The sequence below is a fragment of the Rousettus aegyptiacus genome, unplaced genomic scaffold, assembly GCF_014176215.1.
Source record: "Rousettus aegyptiacus isolate mRouAeg1 unplaced genomic scaffold, mRouAeg1.p scaffold_m13_p_13, whole genome shotgun sequence".
In the NCBI taxonomy this organism is placed as follows: Eukaryota; Metazoa; Chordata; class Mammalia; order Chiroptera; family Pteropodidae; genus Rousettus; species Rousettus aegyptiacus.
Window position 1 is genome coordinate 28497320 of NW_023416288.1, and position 23222 is coordinate 28520541.

Genomic DNA, 23222 nt, shown 5'->3' on the forward strand with positions numbered 1-23222 from the left:
AAATGAAAACCTATGAGTAATAATAAACATGAACTTACCTGCAAATATGCATTTAGATCTTTTTTTCTCTTTTCTAAAAAATCTCTATCCATATTATTAAAAGTCTTTTTACCAGGAAGCTTCAATATACTTGACAAATTTTCAAACTAGAAGGCAAAACATTTGATAATCTTAATTTTTACATAAAGAGAAAAGTATTTTCCAAGCAACAATTTTTCTACATATCAAAAGAATCTTGAACAGGTCTTTCTGCAATATATTTTACTAATAAAAAATCAAAAAATAGAAAAATATTATCCAAATATGTCTAAATCACAGTTCCAATGTTATTTGTTTTGAAGTATTTTCAATTAAGAAGGACAAATATACATAACTGATGAAGATGGGTAATGTTCATATGGGTTTCATTTTAATACTCTAATTTTAAGATTGTTCAAAATCCTAATACCAAAAGTTCCTAAAAAAAATTATCCTTAACAACTCCTTGATTTGTGAATGAAGTATTAGCAAACAAATCTTTAAGGATCAAAGTTATGAGTTCCTGGCTTGTTTAAAAATCACATAAAGAAATATTTTTTATATTGATGACTTCAATTCATCATTGTATTAGCTAATTATTAAAAGCAGAAAAGAAAATTTAAAATATAATTTACAGCTATATTACAACTCTGTAAATATACAAGTGTAGTACAACACTAATATTTCTTCCCAACCACATGAAAAATAAACTTAGATTACTAACCCTCCCACAAAAAAAAAAATTAAGAGCCATCAGCATACATCTTACTTTTGTAAAACCACAAACACAAAGTAAGTGTTCATACTCTTAAGGTTAGCATTTATAGACTTAACATTTGGGTGTACCTTCAAAGGTCCAGATATGGAGTGATCTACAGATGTGCCTTGCTGAAGTAAATATTTTAACAATACTAGCTGCTAACAGTAAAGTCATTTAATAGTGACTGTACCTGGCCAACAGCCTAGAATCTTAAACTTCAAGTAGCTTCACTGCTTTTCCTATGTGATACTTATTCCAAAGTGAAACAAACTTTCTAAAACCCTTCTTTGTCTAAAAACTCATTAGTTCCTGGTGCAGAGATTAAAGAGAAGAGAAAATGGAAAGGTGCAGGATAATTTTCATCTACAATCTGGAAGATTCTGATAAATTATTACATGGAATGGCAAATCGGATGGTTGCTTGGAGCTATAATGTGAACGAGTTTATGTTCCATGTAAAAGGTAAAAGCAATTCTTTTGCCCAACCCAGAGCAAGGAAAACAAAAAAGTTGAAAAGCAATTTACAGGGAATTGTATGCTGTAGTGATATTCACACCTTTGGTGATTCACACAAGTATTAGAATGGATCCCCGCCTTGGACAGCAAATACCCAATGCAGAACACCTGGTTTTATGAATTAAAAATTTTTTTTAAATCGCACCTTATAGAAGTAAATTCACATTTTCAAGGTGTCCTAAAAGATATTTCCTGGAATATTACTTATCCACATTATCTTAAATTACAGACTCAATTTTACAGAATTCAGAATTTATTCTGGTGTTACTAATATGTTATAGACTGAATTGTAGGCCCTCAACAAGAAGCCCTAACCTTTAGTAAATTCAGAATGTGACTGTATGTGAAGATAAAGTCTTTGGGGCAGGGGGAGGGGGGTGATTAAATTAAAAAACCCCAAACCCTTAGGATGGGTCCTATCTAACCTGCCTGTTGTGCTTATAAGAGGAGGAAATCTGAATACACACAGAGACATAGAGGATGAGAGCACACACAGAAAAGGCCACCTGAGGCCTCACCGCAGTGAGAAGGGCAGTCAACTGAAGGCCTCAGGGGAAACCAAAGTGACGGACACCTCGATCTTGGACTTCTAGCTTCCAGAACTGTGAGAAAATGAATTTCTACTATTTAAGCCACCCCGTCTATAGTATTTGTTATGGCGGCCCTAGCAAACTAATACCCTAAGGGAATACAACAGTCTCCAGCAAAACAACATTTCAGAAACTTTAAAATGTTAAACCTTATTAATAAAAATTTTTAAAAAATGTTACAATAGAGTTATTTTCTTAAAATCTAAACTCCTTTTTAAATTATCTGTCTGGAACAAAAGCATGTATGATTAATAGTTTTATCAAATATTGTTATAAAGAAATGGGAAATGTTTACATTCAATATATATTAACTCATAAGCTTGGTATTTAAAAGATTATTTATAAGTACAAGTACAAGGTAGCCTATTCCTGAAAAAGCAATGTATTTCCTCTGCCAAAAATTCATAAGTTAGAAATTTACCTAAAAAACTCACAAAACTTAAAACAAAGTATCTCCATGTTTACAAAGGATTCAAATACTTACATGTAAATCACAGAAATTCTAAAATCCAAGACTTTATCTTTCTACACTGACTATATCAAGTTTAGATTCCTAATACACCTCTAGAAAATTTTAAAAGTGAGTTTGAAATTTTATATTAGATTCAAAATGCATTTCTAACCAAGTACATACTTCTACTCAGTTACTTCAATGCACATTAGTATCTTTTAAGTCACTAGTATTTTATGTAAACTTACACACATTCACCCAGTAAAAGAGAAGTACACAGTATCTACTGGAATGCAAACTCCTAGGGGCAAGGCTTGGGTCTGTCTTGTTCACTGTTATACTCCCAGCACTGAGAACAGTGCCCGGCACATAGGAAAAGCTCAATAAATATTTGTTAAATAACTGAATGGGTAGTTCAGGCCACTTCTAAAATAACATGACATTTAACATTTTAATTATTTTCTTTTAATTTTATAAATCTTAACCGTAAAATACCCAATTAGACTATTGAAAATCTTTAAAGAAAATGATAGTTCATATATTTAAATTGGACAAAAGTTTACACCACAAAGTTTATCAATAAAATGAAACCTGTTTTAAAATAAAACTAATACTTTAAGAGCTCTATGGAGTTAAAATTTGTGTCAAAGGGCTGTACTGTTACCAACTGGTGCATTATAAGTCTCTACATTTTCCTTCTGCTATTTTATAGGGGATTTGAGTTTAAAAAACACAGGTAAGGCAGAGCAAAAGGGCAAACCACCTGAGTCTTATTTATAAATGCTTAGTATTTTTCTTAAACCTAAATTTTAATTCCCAAGTTTAGTTTTTAATTTCTTAAGCTCTGTGAGCAATCTAAATACTTAAGTAATCACAAACTACTGTGACTTTATAGGAAATACACAGTCAAAACACTCGCACTTCACCTGCATGGAGCCCTTTCAAAAATCAACTGTGCTTTATCAGTTTCATTAAATTTCTGGTGCTGTACCGAAAAGGGAAATTTCTGTATGAACTGTTCTATTAATAAAGCTTTTAAAAAGTATGTCCTTCACTTATATTTGTCAATATATAAACATCATATTTACATTCCTAGCCTAGAACATTTCAATTAGGCGATGATCATTCCTCTTAATAGTAGAAATTAGACCTATTCACACAAAGAAAATTTTGTATTACAGCAAATCCCCATTAATTTTTAAGTAACTAAAATTACTCTTAGCGATTCTTAAAATTATCTTAAAATCTGTCATGTTTGCTTAAAGTGAGGATGAGAAGAAATATATGAAATATGAGATTTTAAAATTATATCAAACAAAATATTTGAAAAAGTAAAGCAATTATTTCTTCAATATGGGGAAGAACATTCTTTTACTTCTGCAAACAAATCAAGTGAAGCATGAAAGATGTACTCAATAAGAACAAAAAGACATGTCCAAATTTATTAATTTCTTTCTGAATATAACTCAGTCCTTTCAATATGAGCTTCTGAAGTGAGTCAACGCTAACTTTCTGTTTTTAATTAGTTTTAAGCTATTAATAGTTTATTTCACACTCATTCGAAAAATATTTTAATGATATTACCAAGCATATTTTTCCCACTATCTTAACTGAAAAAAATATTTTCTGATTAGTAAGCTAATACAATGTAATTTCATAGTTGTAGACCATCCAATCAAATGTCATCATTAATTATAATTTTTGTCAGTTTAATACCATGTGTATATTTACAAACCTTGAGTAAAATCGAAACTTCTCAAGAGTTAAAATAAATTTCATAGATAACCTACTTCAATTCATCTGTTGATAGTTTATTTTTTTCTAAGGACAATAAAAGATATTTAATAAAAAAAAACAGAAGTAATTTGCTTATATTATCTTTTTATTTATGATCTTTATACTTCTATAAAACAAGATTGTTGTACTTAGTAAGGATTACAAACATGATTTGGTTAATGTTAAATTTAATTTAGGTTGTGGTTCTTAAAATAACTTAAAGAATCAAAAATTTAACTGTTACATTATTGGATAAGACTGCCGTTTAAATCAGAATTACATTGCCAAAAAAAAAAAAAAAACCCACAAAATGTCCAATGGGGATCTCCATCTTTACTTTAAACCAAACCCAAATACCTTGCAACACATGCACACACACATGCACACGCACAAGCACACACTGTTACAATGAGAAATATACAATCATTTTAATTTTCCAAGGTATGCCACTGATATTTTGTCTAGTCCACAATGGTTAGGACTTGTCAGATTTACTGGTTATATGCTCAAAGTCATTATAACATTTATGCTGATTACACAAAAATTCTTACCTAATTTTCTTTTATTATCTTTGACCAGTACCTTAGCATCCTCAGAACTATGTGGAATCAAATACTGAATCAGAAAACAATTTAAAGTACATGAACTTTAAAAACCTCATTACCTGTTCAGTGATTCTCATGTGGAAGTCATGGAAGTCACTGTAACGACGATAGGTTTTCCACATCTCCTCACTGTTTAGATTACGCCGATGTACAGTGATGGCATATAATGCATATGTCTTGCCATGATCGTTACAAACGCCTGCCACAGCATATGGGTCATAGTCAGCATATACTAGTCATTTAAAACAAAATGAAGAGGAACAAAAGACACAAAAAGGAGGAAGATGAAGAACAAAAACAAAACGGACAACATGAAATGAAGAATTTGAAATGACAGACTGAGACAAAAGGATGTCACCATAGGACAAAATAGATCCCCATCCTTTCTACTCGTATCCATAAGGTGTTATAGATGATGGCAACATTGCAAAATAAACTACATGTTTATGACACTACCAACCACACATGGTGATGTCTACTTTGGACTGTTATCTCAAAGAGCTTTTACTTATTATTCATTATGATACCACAGTACTCCTTCACAGTATAGTTTTAGAGTCTTAAATTTAATAGAGGAAAAATAACAGAAACAAAATAATAGCCTTTACTATTTAGTTGTATTTCAATTAAAATCTCTTCAACTAACCAGAAAGCAAAAGCCACAGGATAAGATTTATCCACTCCTTTGGCAAGTCTTTCTCACTTACAATAGTCAACGCTTTACAAGTGCAGTATCTTCTGGAGATTTTTTTTTTTAAAGACATTCTTCTACAAGCCTGCCACAAACCATCCAAGTCTGGGGGTCTCTAAAATCAAAACCTGTTCACATTTTGTACTAATCTTAAGTAAAGAGATGCCCTTCGAATCATTTTTTTAAAATTTGTCTTTCCTATTTTCCATTTTCCAGTTCTTTGTATTGTATTCTATTCTAGATCATTTCATCAAGTCTCCAAAAGTTTAGTGAGTCTCCACTCATCAGCATTTGGTCTATTTTTTAATCCATCCACTGACCTTAATTTCAATCACTGCATTTTTTGATTTCTACAATTTTACGTGGTTCTTTTTTTTTTCAGTGTTGCATTCTTATCTCTGTGAGTATGGAGACACAGCCGCAGGCTGGGAGACATGTGGACTACACTCACCCAAGGACAGCTGAGCCTCGGCCTCCCCACCTCGGTGAACAAACAGGCATTCAGTTTCCATTCAGATTCCATATCCAACCTTGATCTTTGCTTTCTTTGTTTTTTTTTTTTCCCCCTCAGACAGTAGGCTCAAGTTCTTTAGTTCTGCTTTTCACAACAAGCCACCCTTTGAGACTCTGGACTTTTAGTAAAGAATTGGGTTCCAGCTTCCCATGGCCTTAGCCCATCCTGCCTTTTCTAAACTCAAGGACATAAAAGTGCTATGGAGATGAAGACAGTAGTCCTCGCACTCCTATGAGGCCTATGTTTCAACAACTCTTCACTTCCCTAAATTTGTTTTTCCTTATGGTCTATGATGGTCTGTAGATTTCCCTCTTTAGCTATTTTTATTTTATTGTTTTCGCCCTTTCCACATGTGGGAGATAGTATTTCCTATACCAGTTTAGCCTCCACGTTGACCAAAATTACTCTTCTAATAAAAGATTACATTGATCCACACTGTGAATAAAAAGGGGGCCACGTTTGAAGCTGACTAGATTTTTTCTATTTCATATATAATTAAGAAAAGAACGGTCTGTTTAGCTTCTCAATAGATTATTTTAATCACATAAAAGCTAGAAATCTTTACTGGCAAATGTAGTTGGATAGAAACCTTTCTCAGGCTTCATCAAAATTTTTCTAAGATGTGCACTTTCTACTCAAAATTGCCTTCTTTATCTTCCCATCTAATATCAGTGTTCCCTATTTGACAAAGTATAAAACTAGGAATAGACTTTGTCATGTTGCTCTCAGGGGCTTTAACTATAGGTAACACTAGTTTTCACTGTTTACTTCTTCCAATTACCCTTCCCTCGGAGACCTAAGCAGAGCAAACTGCACACTTTCATCGTGTCAGAGAATGGACGGCTACCACTCAATGGAGTCAGCATTGCAGCCAGGGAATGGCATTACCAGTTGAGTTCAAAATACGTTTGGAGAGGAAAAATAGAAAGCAGAAACCAATAAGGTAGCAAACCATACCAATTAGGAGTTAACAAGAGCAAAGAGAATAGCAAGGAATAGAAAAAGAAAGAAAATAGGAATATAAGAGAACATCCTGAAAAAGAATAATCAGATTTGTCACAAACGTAAGCGGGGGAGATCATGACCAGAATGCATGCACAACAGGAAGAATAATGAGGTTATTATAAAAGAAGTGGAGAAGACAAAAGGTAATTTAGTTCTAAAGGAAGATAAATGAGGTTACACATATTGATTTTGAGATGATGACTGAGATAGTATAATGGAAATAGGTTCTGTTTTCATTCAGACAACACAGCAGGTGATGTGCAAAATACCTGTGATTAATCCATAACCAGATAAGAAACAAGGACCAGAATATAAATCAATCTCATCACTAAGCACATTGCTTCATTTAGCCAATATTTTTTTAAAGCAAGGTTTCTCAAGGAAGGAAGCAGTAAGCACTAGTCCATGGACTGACCACTCCCTGAGTAGCGCTGCACTAGATTCTCAGTTCTACTTCCTTTAATAAAGATATTAAGGACACGGGATCTAGACTCAAAGAGATTCTGGAGTCCAATTGGTAAAATAAATGTTTATAGAATAGTTATATATCATACTTACCATGTAATCACTAATGCAATGAGTCAATGAGTCCCATAACAACCCTATGAGGTAAGTATTATTTATTATTTTTATTATCCCATTTTATAGATAAGGAAATTGAAGTACAGAGAAGTTAAAGAATGGGTCCCAAGTTCACCCAAGTATTAAGTGGTAGAACTGGAGTTTGATCTCAAGCACTTTGGACAAAATATTGTGCTCTTAACCACTATACCATGCAGCTTCTTTAGTATTTATACCTATTTAACAGAAATAACAATTTACTAAAAATGCTTAGCATAGTGCTTCCATACATTTTAAGAAGCTAATAAATACTTGTTAAATAAATGGAAAAGGCAGCTAGAAAAATCAGAACCGTTAGAGAAGAGAAAGAGCCACCTAACAAATATGGATATGACTGTCTTCCTCTAGACATAAAAGTTTAAGGTCTTTAAGAATGAAGTAAAAGGAAAATACTAAACGTTTGTACTTTAATAAATGCGTTCACATTTGGAAGACAGGTCAACAAAGAAAATAGAGGTTTTTAAAGGACTTAAAACTTTAAGGGAGGTAAAAGTGAGACAACTGTAACAAAAGCTAGAAAGAAAAGAAACAAGACCTCTGGTGTTATTGACAAGGGTGTTAGGTAATGACCTTTAATAGCAGAATAATGTTTGTAAAAGACAAAGGAACAACTGAGACAGCAATTATAAATAACTTATTCCAGAATTTTGCAGAGAACAGAATGTAAAATGAGATTCCAGCTCCAGTAAGAAGCAATAGAAAGAGAGTAAATAAAAACAGATGCAAATTATCTTTCAAACTACACTATAAATCTCATTTCCGTATCTAAAATGTAAGCAATGGAATTGAACTGAGGTATATACCTCAGTATGTTTACACTTTAATATGTAATCTGACAAAACACTCCTACATTCTAGGATTAGTAAGAGGCCAGATAAGAAAACCATCATTATCTACTACATATTGACCTTCTCTAATAACCCAATGATAATGATAATAAAAGTTGTTTTCTTTCTCAGTTCCCTAACCATTTTGCACATGTGTTGATTGAGACACAAAATTTTAGGTTTCTTGCCTCATCCAACCACAGTCTGGAATGTCTGTAAACTCTTATACTTAAAAGCTTCATTTACCCAGTTATCTAATCTGGCTTTGCATGCATAAAATAAATACTGAACTAAAACTGCTCCAAAATGATTTAATGAGAATTATGCAGATGATTTTCAGCTAGACGCAAAGAGGAAAAGACTGGTTTCAGAGTTTATTAGCAACTGACAAATGTTTAGAATTTGAGCTTTTTAAAATGTTTAACAGTGACAACTTTTGAGAAAGGAAATACCCACATACACGAGTAAATCAACATCATAGAATTTAATGAAGAACATGCTGCAGGAAAAAAAAAAAAGTAACTTAAAAATACGACTACAGAACAGAAGAATGATTTTTAAAAATAAATGTGAAAAATAATGTAAGGGTAATAATAATTAATAGTTTTTAAGTAATAAATATAACACAAAGTCTCTTACCAGTGTCTGAGATGTAAGCATGAAGCTGTACTAAGTCATCAGAAGATACATTTGAAAGGTCATCTAAAGACTGGGGGGGAAAAAAAATCAACAAACATGTTTTTTTAATTTTATAGGAAAAAAGAGTTTAAAGAATCCTACATCATATATGCATTATTCATCTTTGCCCCATGTAAGCTTTATAGTATTTGTATCCTTACTCCTCAGCAATAATCCCACTATTTATAGGGACAGAAGAGAGAAAAGCCAAGATGAAGAAATTATAAAACAATTTAGAAATCGACTTAATAAATCAGATTATTTCTTCATTGCTTGTTCATATACTATAATTTGCTGCTTCTCAGTTATAGTCAATACATGGCAAAAAAAAATGTGGATAAAAATAAGTGGATATATTCTTGTTAATGTTTCAATTTTTTAAAATGTTGAAATAGAGCCAACTCTGTATTAACACTTTTGTTAACTTAGAAATCATTTTAGTTAATTTGACTAATAATAGCACCTACATCATAGGGTTATGTGAGGTCTAAATGAGAAGACATGTAAAACATTTAAGACTGTCTAACTCAAAAAATGTTAGCTATTATTTTGATTACTTAGTAAATGAAGTGAATCTATAGCTTAAGACAGATTTTACATAGTTAATTTATAAAATTAATTTCATACAATTATTACTGATTGATCCACAATGAATCTTTTGTAATTATGGCCTTTGGGTCTAAATTTAATTTTTTTTTTTTTTTTTTTTTTTTGCCACGTATACATACACCCACACGTACAGAGAAAAGAACATAATCATATAATGAAGACAGAAAAGGGTCAACACAATAGGCTTAAAACTGCTTTCCTTAGAAAGGACAGCTTGCAAGGCTGGCCCCTGGATGGCATCTGAGAATTCAGATTTAGGGAAGGCTGCCACCATTCCCTAACTGCTAAGAGCAGCTCGTATTGCACAAACTGTATGTACAACGTGGTTTACGCTGAACATTTGCTTTCCTTCTTGGAACCTGGAATTTTGGTACATGCTAGGCAGAGGGTGTCTATGTGACCTGGTTCCAATAAAAACTCTGAGTACTTAAGTCTCAGGTGAGCTTTCTCAGTGGCCACATTTCACATGTGTTGTCAAATTCATTGCTGAGGGAATTAAGTTTGTCCTACATGACTTCCATGGACACTTCTTGGATACTTGTGCCTGGTTTCCTCTGGACTTTACCTCATGCACCTTTTTCCCTTTAATGATTTAGCTTTATATCCTTTCGCTCTAATAAGTCCTAGCCATTAAGACTACGCTAAGGCCTGTGGTTCCTTTTAGTAAACCCCTGGACATAGGAGTGGTGTTGGGGAACCTCTGACACACTGACATTATGTGATTCGGATACATTTTACAGTTTAAAAACCATGGGATCTGAATGAACTTTGGAGTTCTCATGTAATATTACCACTTATACTAAAAGAGTCATCTAAATGCCTTTTATACAGCCATATTTATGACATAAAGCCACTTAAGTTAAGGCAATTGCATTCTAAGAAGAAAGCCAAAAGTGTATCTACTGAAGACTGATCGTTAAGAGAAGAAAAATGTGTTAATTTCATACAGATAACCATAGTACTTCTCTGGTCACACCTGGTCACATCAACTGGGAGAATCATTAAATTAAATCGGACCTACGCCAGGCTTGACCTCTGAATACCATATGAGACTTTAGCCATATCAATTAGTCTTTCCTGCTTTTCTGCATCTCAGTTCTCCCAGTGGTATAATGGTATAATACCTGCTCTATGACTCTGTCACAATATAATGTAAATGAAAATACATTGAAAAGAAATAGAAAGCACTATTTTTAAGTGCTCATATGACCTACAATAAAACATAGGGATAGAAAAAGCCCAAACACTGCTTAGATATTATTTTTATGTGAAAGAAGATACAGAGGAAATAGAGTAGTCTACCAAATTTAGATTATCTACTCTGATTTTCTTTCAATTACAAGCCAGCACAGGAAACAAAAAACAATCAACTTTTTCACTTGATCTTAGCCAAAAGGCTGAGAGGTGATCACAATCAACTTTTTCAAAAAGGTATTATTATTCTCATTGGTAATCTTCCCTTGTAAGTAGCATTTAAACAGCTAAATGCTACTTGTTATTTTAAATATGTCAGCATCCTACACTTTGCAACCCAGAAGTTAGAAAACTTTGTATATAAATGTCTTTTTAGCATACTTAAAATATATAGTGAATATTATTTTCATTAAATATAATGAAAACAATGTGATAAAATATCTCTTAAACATCGGTCACATAGTTATAATCACATGTAAGATCAAGTAGACTACATAAAGTTACAGTTGGTGAAAGAATTATTAACTATAGAACTATGTTCTGATTTGGTACTGTTAAGTATTGATTAGTAAAAGAAAACTGTGATTTCTAAACAAGTGCATTAAGGCTGTCCAGAAATAAAACGCAGTGTGTAAAGTAACCCTTGGGTTATGAGGTGTTGAATTTGAGAAAAAAGAAAATGAGAAAACTGTTTGTTTTTATATTATCCTAAGACAAAAACAGAAGATTCAAATTTACTATGATTTCGGCAAACACCATTATAAAGGCGTTGCTACAAAAGCCAATCTCAATTGCAAAATGAGTAAAGCACCACACATTAAATATTTTCTGTGCTTAGTATACTGAAATAAACTACATTATCTAAATTATAATCTTAAAACTATTTTTTAAATGCAGCTACCCACTAAAATTTGTCTATGTATTAAAAAATGAATCCAAAAATCTCCACCTGCTGAAAGGCTGAATTTAAGTGATATATCTGAAAAACAAAATATCACAAGTCACTGACTTCAAGTTTAACTTTTTCGATCCAGAGATTGTTCTGGCTTATATCTTAATGTGACAAAATGGATTTCTCTCATTTGAAAAAGTATTCCAGGTAAGGAATAAAGAAAAACGTATGTTTCACTAAGTCAAAAACTTGTTTTACTAGAAAACTGCAAATCAAGAAAAGTTTTGTCACATTGGAAACTTTCTATATAATGAACACTATTGCTCTGGTATTTTAAAACGACTGATTAGTGCTACTGTAGGCAGTAAATTTGTGACATAAAAATGTCACATTTTCTTCATGCTCTAGGAGCTTTTCCTTTTTGTTATACGGCTTTGGAATATAACAAGTAAATAGTAATGATACCAAATGATTTAGGAAAACATTTTAAATGTTACAAAATATCTGATATAACACTATGGCTGATATGTGTAGTATTCTGTTAAAGGCTATAGTTTCAACAGTAATAGAACATTTAGTCGATAAGATTATTTTAGATGTAAGTATAGTAGTACAGAAAACATAAGATAATGGACCTCTAAACCACTTAACTATTACAAAAAGTCTGAAGAATAACTTATATAAGTAGAAGGAAAAATGAAGCAAACGATCTCCCCCTATATCCTGCAACTCTGGACTAAAGCTTCCATAAAACATTAATATTTTTTCCTGGAAGCGTTTTATGAAATGTTATTTAATGATAAGGATGGATATATACTATAAAAGAAATGAAATGTTTATTATTTCATATTTTGCCTTGTACATATGAAACACCAATGACAGTTTATATGCTAAGGAACATGTCATTCTTAAGGCTGTAATCATATGATTTAGCTGCTCAATTGCTTAATTCACTGTAAAACTAATGCTTAAATTTTTTTTTACAACCAGCTGAATTTATTAGTGTAGCCTTTAATAGCTATAAATTTTCACATATCTTAATTAATTTTATATTTCTTTTCTAAATACAAGAGAAAAAATAATGTAAACAAATTTACAAGAGAAAAAATAATGTAAACAAATTTACTGCTTATAGCACTACCTGGTCATTTTAAAATACTAAATTTTGAGACTGAAATAATGAAACCAATTTTTTTATTGAATGTAACTGATGTTGTGACCTATGCTCACTTTTAAAAATGAAAATAAGTTTCCTTTTTAAGTTGTAATTTACAGATGCCTAATATGTGAATTTAACATTTCTTTAAAAGCTTAATTTCTTAGAACATGAAAGGATGATTTAGGGGCTTCTAATATATCATTTATTTACATATGTTAAGGCTCAGCCTTTCATATTATTTTCAAGTCACTTTAATAAGTAATTATAATAGTACTTACCAAATTTATGCTTCCTGTAGGAGACCCATTAAAAGATTCTGTAGGAAGGGAAATTCATCTTAGTATATAGTAAAAAACTTTTGAAATGGTTGCTTTATCTAAGTTTCAAACACCAAGAATGAAAGTCACACAAGCCAAGACATAACAGAACGGTATGGAAAATTGTGGTACACTACTTCCAACCACCTGTTCCCCTAAGGCCTATGGTTTACAAAGCCAGGAATTTCAGTGAAAAAAAAATATACATGTGCATAAGTTACCTACATACACACGTATGTGCACATTCATGTACAAGCAAGCACTTATTAAATATTTTATCCTCGTAGTACCACATTAAGTTGTCTAATACAATGTAAACATGAGGAAAACACTGCAGAGTGAAATCCATTAGGATATGACAGATATTTTGTTATTTCTGTCTCAATAGATAAAAAAATTTAAAAATAAAATTATTATTTAGTGTGAAGAACAGGTTGATTTTTGATATAGCTATTAAGTCTATTTATCCTTGGTAGATTTGGCTCAAAAACATTAAAAGTCTAGATTCTTAAATCGATATATAACTAATAGAACGACAGATATGTAAAACTCCATATGCAATTCTATTTGATTAAAAAGCAACACATACTATTTTTTTAAATGAATATTAGAGAGTAAGTCAATTATACATTATTAAAATTAATGTCTTTTCCTTCGAGGGTTTACCTGTATCTGAGCAAATTAAGTTACCAGTTAAGATGCCCTTCTGTTAAAACGACAAATAAATATATAGGAAAGCAATATTCATATAGTTTTAATGTTAATGTATGGTTTCTAAGCACTTAACAGATTATTTATGAATTTGGATCTGTAAGGGGGTCTTCAAAGCAAATTTCTATGACTTTCAGAAAAAGCAATTCTACCCAAGAACATTTCCTGGTTCCTCAGATCTTTGGTCACAAAAGGTAAACAGGAAATTTCACCTAGGATTACTCCTTGGTTAACAGCAAAGTGATAATTAAATGAATAAACAAACGGTACTCTACTCTCCTTATTCAACTATCTGCCTCCTATTTCTGTGGCCCATCTCTTAAAACTTCCCACTAAGGACAAGTCGAATTAAAAGAGAAATCATAAGTAAAAAAAGGCACAGTTTAATTTCTTGATCAGCAATAAGAACATGCAGTAATAGAGTTTAAAATCAATCTAGGTCCATACTTAATAAGAATTTGATAACTGCCTATATATATTAGAAAATTTTTAAAAATTACATTTTGACATGGTGAGAAAAATGTGATTGAAATAAAAATTTTAAATAGAAAGCATATTTTCAATATTTTTAAAAGACTATAATATCTCATTTTCATAACAAAAAGAAAATATCTTCTTTTAATATAATTTAAAACTGAACTAACTAAAGAAAGCAATCACAAATAAAGAGAAAGAGAAGCAAGGGAAAGAGGAAAGGAGATAAGAGAGAGAGCAAGCCTTTTAACTACCTACCTATTGAAGTTTGGTTAAATAGGAATGAAATTTATTCCCCAGAAAAGAAAAACCAGCAGAGGATACTATCCATCACACATGATAAGACTTGGCCCATTAATTTTAGGCTCAGTTGTGGCCTGCATCTTTTAAAAATGAGCTGAACATTAAACACTGGATTATACAATTATTTTGAAATGTTTGAAAAGTAGCCAAAATTTCGGAATGTCTAAAACACAAAGTGTCAGGAAGTTTCATTTTAAAAGTTAGGAAGTGAATTTATAACATTTTTGATTAAACAGTCTTATAAAGAAAATCATAAGCATTACTATCTGAAAATGTTGTCATAACTGTCTAAAACCTAAACACTGACAAAGACAATAAATCTAACAGCTATTTTTAATAATGTTTCATATTTTACCCATCATTCAATGTACTTTTTTCAAAGGGTTTGAAAAAAAAAAGGCTAGGTAATTTCTCAGTGATAAAACATATAAAAGCTCATCAATTAGAGCACTGAATATTAAAAAGCAATGTCCTAGAAAAACAAAAGATGCATATGTATGTAATTCCAAACTACAACCAATGATTCCAGTGTGAGGGGTTACTCAATGACTGATGTATACAACAAGTACATTTTCTTCAGATCAAAATCATTTGCAGAAAAATTTTTAAAAAATCTACTTTGTGTTTTAAATATGAATGAGGTTTTGGGAAGTTTGAAATGGCTTGTAAGTAATTTGCTTCCATTAGTTGCATACAAAAAGACTGGCTAGAAAGATATTAATGGAAGCTAAAGGTCAATTTAGAAAACGGTGGAAGAGTTCTTACACTACAGCATTAAAAGCTACTCTCGAAGAATACATTGCTACTATCACCATTTTAAATTACATATTACTTAGAAGTTCATAAAATTAGCTGATTATGATTCAATTTATCTTTTTTTTATTCTGGATCATATAGCGAATACATTTTACAATACCAAGAAATCTCTGAAGTAAATAAAATAACTAAAATATTTATAGTATGTCCTTTCTGGAAGTTGCTACAGCAGATTTCATAGTACTCTTTCAAAGATATTTCCACAGATACTAAATACAGATATACTACATAGTAAATTTGTGGGCCACTGAATTTTACTATTTAGATCCCACAGAAGTAGTCCTTTAAAAAAAAAAAAGAAAACCTTCCTTTATTATGCAATCAAATTCGGTTAATAAAATATTATTCCAATTTTACAAATAAATAAGCCAGAAAGAGTATTAATTTAAAAACCTAAGATAGTAGATCGATAACTAATATAAAAGTTATTAAACTCCAAATGCAAACTTCTGTAACTAGATATCTTAAGTTATTTGAAAAGTAAAATCTCACTAGTGTAGACAACATGGAAGGGGATAGAGAAGGGAGGCGAGGAAACTTCCAAAATAGAGGTATTTTTTAAAACAGTACTCACTACCTAAAAGATCTATTGTATCTCCAACTCCAAATGGCCCTGTTCATAAATCTATCATAAGTAAATGATTATAATTAAAGTACTTTCCTAAAATATTAGTCAAATTTTTCTCATTAACTTTTTATTTACATTACTTATTTGCTTGGTAGAATATACCAGAAAGTTTATCAAACCCTAGATATTTAACCAAAGATTATGTACTTCTGAATTGGATCACAAGTAAAATGGACATTGGGCTGAAGAACCTGGAGACCCAAGGGCTGCCTTTCTCACTATTCTTAGATAACTGATTATTTACTACCAATAAAACGGATATTTGTGTTTTAGGTTATAAATCATTTTCATATACGTAATTCCGTTTAACTCTGACAATGACCCAGAGGTAAGATATTATGAGAGAAGAATATTATTCCAGATTTACAACTAAGAAAAATGAGGCTTAAAGAAATTAAGTGTTTGGGCACTGTCAGACAGCTAATAAATGGTAGACCAAGAGTAAAATGTAAACACTCTTGACTCATCTTCATTTGAAAATGAAAGATTGGAATAAATGATTGTTATAGCTTCTTCCAGCTTATACTGTACAGGATTTGGAAAAGGCTATAATTAAAGAGAGGAAAAACTACATATATATTTTCTAACACTTTTATAGCTGATTGTACACTCTCAGAATCCTTTACTTGTTATTCACATTTAATCTTCTCAAAAATTCTATTGTTAGTCATAAACGTTACTTACAATAAGAATATCTCGGTGACAAAACTGAAGAAAACATTCTTAAGAGTTCAAGCTTTTATAGTTATACATTCTAATCTGTTACTAAATTTTCAACATTTTATTTTAGTATGGTAATTACACTATCATTCATTTATAGTTTTTTAAATGTATTAAAATTTATATTTGGGCTTCAAGAACATCTTTTGGGCTTCGATAACATCTACATTTATATCGATCTATCTATATCTATATCTATATCTATACAAATATAAAATATGTATGTTCCACCCATGTCCATATTTGGGCTTCGAGAACATTTTTTGTCTTGTCTGAAGGTTGTTTTTTTATTTTGGTGATACATATATGTCTCATACACAAAGATATAGATATAGACAGACCTGAATATATATGTGTATATATATATATACATAAAAATGTATTATATGTGCCACCTACCTCCATCACCATCATCTGAGCCTCTGAAACTAGGATCTTTTAACATATCCAGCTCAGCTAACATGCGTACATAAAGTGCATTTTGTCTGAAGGAAGGATAAAATCTTTCATCTCGTAGCATCAATTCATATACCTATTGAATAAATGAAGATATTCAATCCGTAATACAGATAATGTACTGATTTACACTAATAAGATTTCGCCAAAAGCTAGATTGAGGTCTTGGCTATAATGAATCACAGGCTTCAGATTTACAAGATGTCAGCAATAAGACGAAGTCACAACTAATGACTTCTTCTGGTTCCTCCAGTACCTAAATTGCACTGAAAAGAATCCTACTGCAACACAAGTAACAAGACAGCAGTAAACAATGTTCTAGGAAGTAGTGTTCTCTAAGAAACAAGGCCACATAAAGGCTCAAGGCACATTATTAAAATAAATTTAAGTGATGTTATTTACACATCATCAATTCATGAAATTCTAAGGTTGTATATCTGTCTCTTCATCAAGTTTGAATAAAACAGCCCAAAATAAGCATCTTCCTCATTTGTCAATTAAATAAAAAAAAACTGGACTACCTTTTTGTAATTAAGATTATTACCACCACAACTCATCTTTTTAATCACCTTTCTTTTATAATTTGCAATACCTTTTTATAAAACTAATTACATACATATAGATACACTTCTTTTCAAGAAAGGTCTAATAATAAATGTATAAAATACCTTTCTTTGAATGTCATCAAAGATTTCAGGAGTTGGATCTTCATGATTCAAAGTATCTGCTAATTTTGCTACCAAATAATCATCAACAGTAACTCTTGGAGATGCCTAATAAACAGAAAAATAATAGTAGTAATTATCTTTGGAATTTTTAAACACAAATTAAACCTTGCTAGATAAAGAATTAAATAATGGAATTATATTTTTGAAAGTAAATGGCAGAAAATCTTTCCTTTTTAAACGATACCTTGATGTTTAAGAAGGCTGAAACGAGCTAAAACCTTCTTATCATCTGCTATTTGGCAGACTGGTAGACATTTACTCAATATGCAAAATGGAGATACTACTGCATAAGGTTATTATAAACAATAAAAGGCACACAAGCACAATGTCTGGGACACAGGAAATGCTGTCAGTAGGAGTTAGTTTTTAGCACTCAGCAGTCATGGATGTGTATTTAACATAATAGCTAAAAGAATAAGCCATATTTGTTACTTATCATTTAACATCAGAAACGATTGTTTTGAATGGCCTTTAAAAAGACTATGCTTATCCTAAATTTAGTTTTATAACACTGTAGCAAAGTTCCAGTGTGATACGAGAAGGAAAAATCTGAAAAGTTAATCTTTCCAATAACTTCTAAAATTTAATGTTCAAAGTGAAAAATTACTTTACTGAAAGAAAAAAAAGACTGAAAAGCTAGGAAAATGGCCATCTTTAGTAAGTCAACTTTTGAATTTTCTGAAAGCTCTGGAAAGTAAAAAGGTGATACGGATGGTAACTCTTAGAGAAAATACCAAAAGAATGCATTGTTTAAAATTACTCCATGCTATTCAGTATCTAAGGAAGAGAATAAATCAAGAAAAGAAAAGAAAAAAAAAAGAAGTAAACAGCAGGATATAAATGCGTATAAAAGAGTTACGGAACTTCTAATGCTCCCTTGTTAATTCAACATCCTTGTTAGTAAACCCAAGGAAGTTGTGTAGTGGTTTCATTTTGGAGGGGGAGAGGGGACTTATTTGTTGTTTGTGTAATGGCATGTGGTTTATATGTATGTTTTCCCCTGAAAAAGGAACAGGAGAACTAAATAACTCCAAGTATGTCACAAAGATTAAGAGAGGAAGATGATTTTAGTTAGTTTTGTCCTTTCATTTACCCTCTAAGCTCGCTAAACTCAATTTCTAATAAGAAGAGACAAATTTGAAAATAACATTTTATATATATTTAATTTTTCTTATGAACTCAAGTGCACAGATTTGTATTAAGCATCCCTGGTATAGAGTAACCAAGGTATTTGAAGCACTATCATGGGTCACAACTTACCAGACTTCCTCACTATAAAAAAGTAATATAGAAGAAATGTTTACATACATTTATTATTTTCACATAAAAATACAAAAATGGGTGTTTTTCCTAAATTATGTATTAATGGAATTTTTGTAAATCAAAGTATGTAAGAGCTATGGAAAATATACTCACATTGCCTCAATTTGATATAACACAATATACTACAGAAAACATGATTGCTGGTAAGATCTGAGAGATAAAGTTCTAAACTTTAAAGGGCAAAATCATCTGTTATTAAAATATCCTCTCTCATTTACCTACAGGATATTTCAGTTGAAACCTCTGAATCACAAAATATAACTACTAAGATTTACAAAACAATCAAGAGAAAGATAGGCCAATGTGTGTTCACTTGTGTAGTATGCCCAAGCTAGGTCGATATCCACTATTTTCAACTGATCATTGGGGTCTCTTTGGGAGATGAACTCTTTATTGATTTATTCAGTTTCCATATATGCTTTCATACCCCTTCATCACCATGAACAATCCCAAAATATGTTTTGCACATTGTGCAGTATTGTCTATTTGGTTATTCACTCTTCCTAATCCAGTTATATGGTTCCTTCAATCTGCCATTAAAATCACTCACTCATCTAGTCTTCTTTTTTGGTGATGTCTGGTGTTGGTATTGTAATCATTCTCATTTTCATTATCTTAACTTTTAGAAAACATAGCTATAATATTCATAATGTTAAAAATTAAACAGTCCTATCACAATACAAAGCACAGGATTGCATGAAAGATGAACTGTTAACAGTCATGACAACAATGCATTTAAGTTGTACTTGGAGTGATACACAATGGTGGATCCATTATCATGAAGAGGAAATAATGGTTGTCAACACTAGAGGTCAAGGGAAAAACAGCAATGACTACAGAAGTGCATCATCAAAGTTATAGTCATTTGACACAAAAACATGTTGCTTTCAACCCTTAAGTTCTGGAATCGTACGATAGATTTTATACTTTTTCTCAACCTTCTGCATCCATAGCTAAAACCTGGGACTTTTGGGGTCCCAAGGAAGGGTTTCCTGAGACATGCAGTATCTCTCAATGCTAAAAACAGATTACCTTCAAAAGAATAACAAACTCATACTGAATTTCTCAATGGAAACAATGAAAGCCAGAAAAAATGAAATGGTATCTTTATAATGCTAAAACTGATTTAATTTTCTGATTTTTCCATTATAATTGTAACCCATACTATTGGACAATAGAATTTATAATTTATTTTAACAATTAACATGAAAAAGACTTATGATATACACTCTTGAAGCAGTGTCTTCAAACATCAGCAACCCCTGAATATGTGCACAAAGAAACATGAACAACAATATTTATAGCAGCAATATAACAGGAATAAAATGGAAAGAAACTAAACGCTCATAAACATTATCAATAGTAAATAAACTCTTATATACCTGTGCAATGAAATATTCAGTGAAAATGAACTGTACCTGCATGCATCAAGATTATGGATTTCAATATAATGAGGAGGAGGAGCAATACATATAATACCATTCCATTTATATAAAGTTTAAAAACAAAGCTAAGAAATATACTGTTTAGAACATACATGTATAGCAAAACTGTATGAAAAAGGAAGTGAATATAGGAAATTGGCTTCATAGGAAGTAAGGAAACAGATAAACCTGATACATGGGGACACGTGAAGAATTAAGTAGGGATCTTTAAAAGTATAGTGAATATTCTATTTCTTAAGCTAAATGGGTTATATAGGTGTTTGTTATACTAATTCTTAAAACTGTTCACTATTTTAAATATATATTTCATAAGGCAAACATGTAAGCAAATACATGAGTTTTCAAATAAAATTCATATTTAAAATTCAAATACAATTTTTGTGCTAGTCAGTATAAATTAAAAGGTATTATAGCATTGCCATTAAAGGTACTGGAGTATGAGTAATCTTGAATTTTGGAGATTTTTCTGTTCATACTCATGGCATTGGTTTGTAGTTTTCTAAACAATGTCTTTGGGTTTAGTATTCCAATGACATTAGCCTCATAAAACAAGACGGAAAATGTTTCTTTTTTTCCTCTATTGTGTGGAAAAGTTTGTAAAATACTGATATTATTTCTTCTTGTAATGTTTGATAGAATTCACCAGGCCTGGGCTTTTCTTTGTGAGATGATTTTTAATTACTAATTAAATTTCTTTATTTATTATGTTATTCTTCTTGAGTCAGTTTGGCAATTTGTCTTTCTAAGAATTTGTCCATCTCCTCTAAGTTGTATAATTTGCTATCATAAAGTCATTTATAATATTTGCTTATAGTCCTTTTAATTTCTATAGGGTTGGTGGTTTTTCATTCATGACTATGGTGATCTGTGTCTTTCTTTTTTTCTTGGCCAACCTAGCTACAGGTTTGTCAATTTTGTTGTTGTTTACAAAGAACAAATTTTTAGTTTCACTGATTTTCACTAGTGTTTTTCTGTTTTCTATTTCACTGATTTCCATTAGAATCATCACTGTCTCCTTCCATGTGTCTTAGGTTTATTTTGCTTTTCTTTTTCTAGATTTTTAAGGTGAGAATGTAGATTGATTTGTTTTATTTTCTATTGAGGTATGTAAAGCTACACTTTTCCCTCTAAGTACTGCTTTAGTTGTACCCCCTAAATTTGATACTGTTTTTTCATTTTCAAAATTCAAAATAATTTCTAATTTCCTTCTGATTTCTTTTTGACCCAGAGGTTAGAAACACACTGTTTAATGTTCAAACAGTTATGATTTCCTAAAATATTCTTGTTGTTTTCTAATTAATTCTGAGAAAGGACATACTTTGTATGATTTTTTAATACTTTTAAACTGAGAATTATTTTAGGGCCTAGCAGATGGTCTATCCTGGAGAATGTTCATGTGTATTTGAAAATAATGTGTATTCTGCTATTGTTAAGGGAAATATTCTATAGATGTGAAAGGTCTAACTGTTTTAGTGTTCTTTAATTCTTATATGTCCTTAGTGATTTTTTAATTGTTCTATCAATTAATGAGAATGGGTACTGAAGTTTTCAATTATTATTGTTGAATTGTCTATTTCTCCTTTTGATTTTGTCAGTTTTTGTTTCATGTTTTTGGGGCCTTTGTTATGTTTATAATTGTTTCATTATTCTAATCAACTGACCCTTTTACTAGTGTAAACGTTCCTCTTCTCTCTAGCAACAACGCTTATCTTAAATTCTATCGTCTAATGCTAGCGTAGCACCTCCAGCTCTGTTCTGGTTCTGTTTACATGGTTTATCTTCTTCCATTCTTTTACTTTCAACTATTATGTCTTTGAATCTAAAGTGTCCTTGAACCTTGACTTTGTCATTTAGTATTTTTATGACTTTGGCCAAGGTAATGCAATTTTCTAAACATTATTTTCTTCACCTATAAAATGAAGATAATAATACACAATAAAACTGTTATCAGGATTAAACGAGACAATGTTTGTGAAGCAGTTGTCCCTAGCATGAGTAATGGATATTTACAATTACTATAAAAATTATTATTAATGGTACCACCAAAGAAGATAAAAACACAGTAACCAAGATATACACTAACCTTTTCTGATAAATACTGTTCATAAATTCCAACAGCCGCTGCTCTTAAAAGTCCTTTGGTTTGGTTGGTTTGATGTTTTCCATCTTTCTGACGACTTAATAAAACTTCTAGCTGCTGTTGGGCTGTAACTCGGTATCCTTCCACTGTCATCCAGAAGAAGAGATGTGCTTGACCTCCAGTTTGCTGCATGTAATCTACCAAACAAAATACGTAGATGCTAATATCACACATTTCTGGGTGCATAGACTGTGTGATACGTAAGAAGGATTAAAGTTTCCATAACTTAAAATTCTACATTTTGAAATGTTTAGTA

General features: G+C 31.2%; 1 protein-coding gene across 5 annotated transcripts in view; it reads right to left on the reverse strand.

Annotated features, from left to right (window-relative positions):
• SNX13 (sorting nexin 13) overlaps positions 1 to 23222 on the reverse strand; it is a 112675-nt gene that overhangs the window by 17263 nt on the left and 72190 nt on the right. For 3 of the 5 annotated variants that reach the window (XM_036230392.1, XM_016139473.2, XM_036230391.1), the window contains 7 exons: positions 22910 to 23103; positions 17999 to 18103; positions 17274 to 17406; positions 13184 to 13221; positions 9013 to 9082; positions 4775 to 4947; positions 39 to 146 (listed from right to left, as the gene is read on the reverse strand). In XM_036230392.1, coding sequence (XP_036086285.1) covers positions 39 to 146; positions 4775 to 4947; positions 9013 to 9082; positions 13184 to 13221; positions 17274 to 17406; positions 17999 to 18103; positions 22910 to 23103 — 821 coding nt within the window. The remainder of the gene's footprint in view (positions 1 to 38; positions 147 to 4774; positions 4948 to 9012; positions 9083 to 13183; positions 13222 to 17273; positions 17407 to 17998; positions 18104 to 22909; positions 23104 to 23222) is intronic. The other 2 variants (XM_016139475.2, XM_016139474.2) reach the window with 1 other exon arrangement.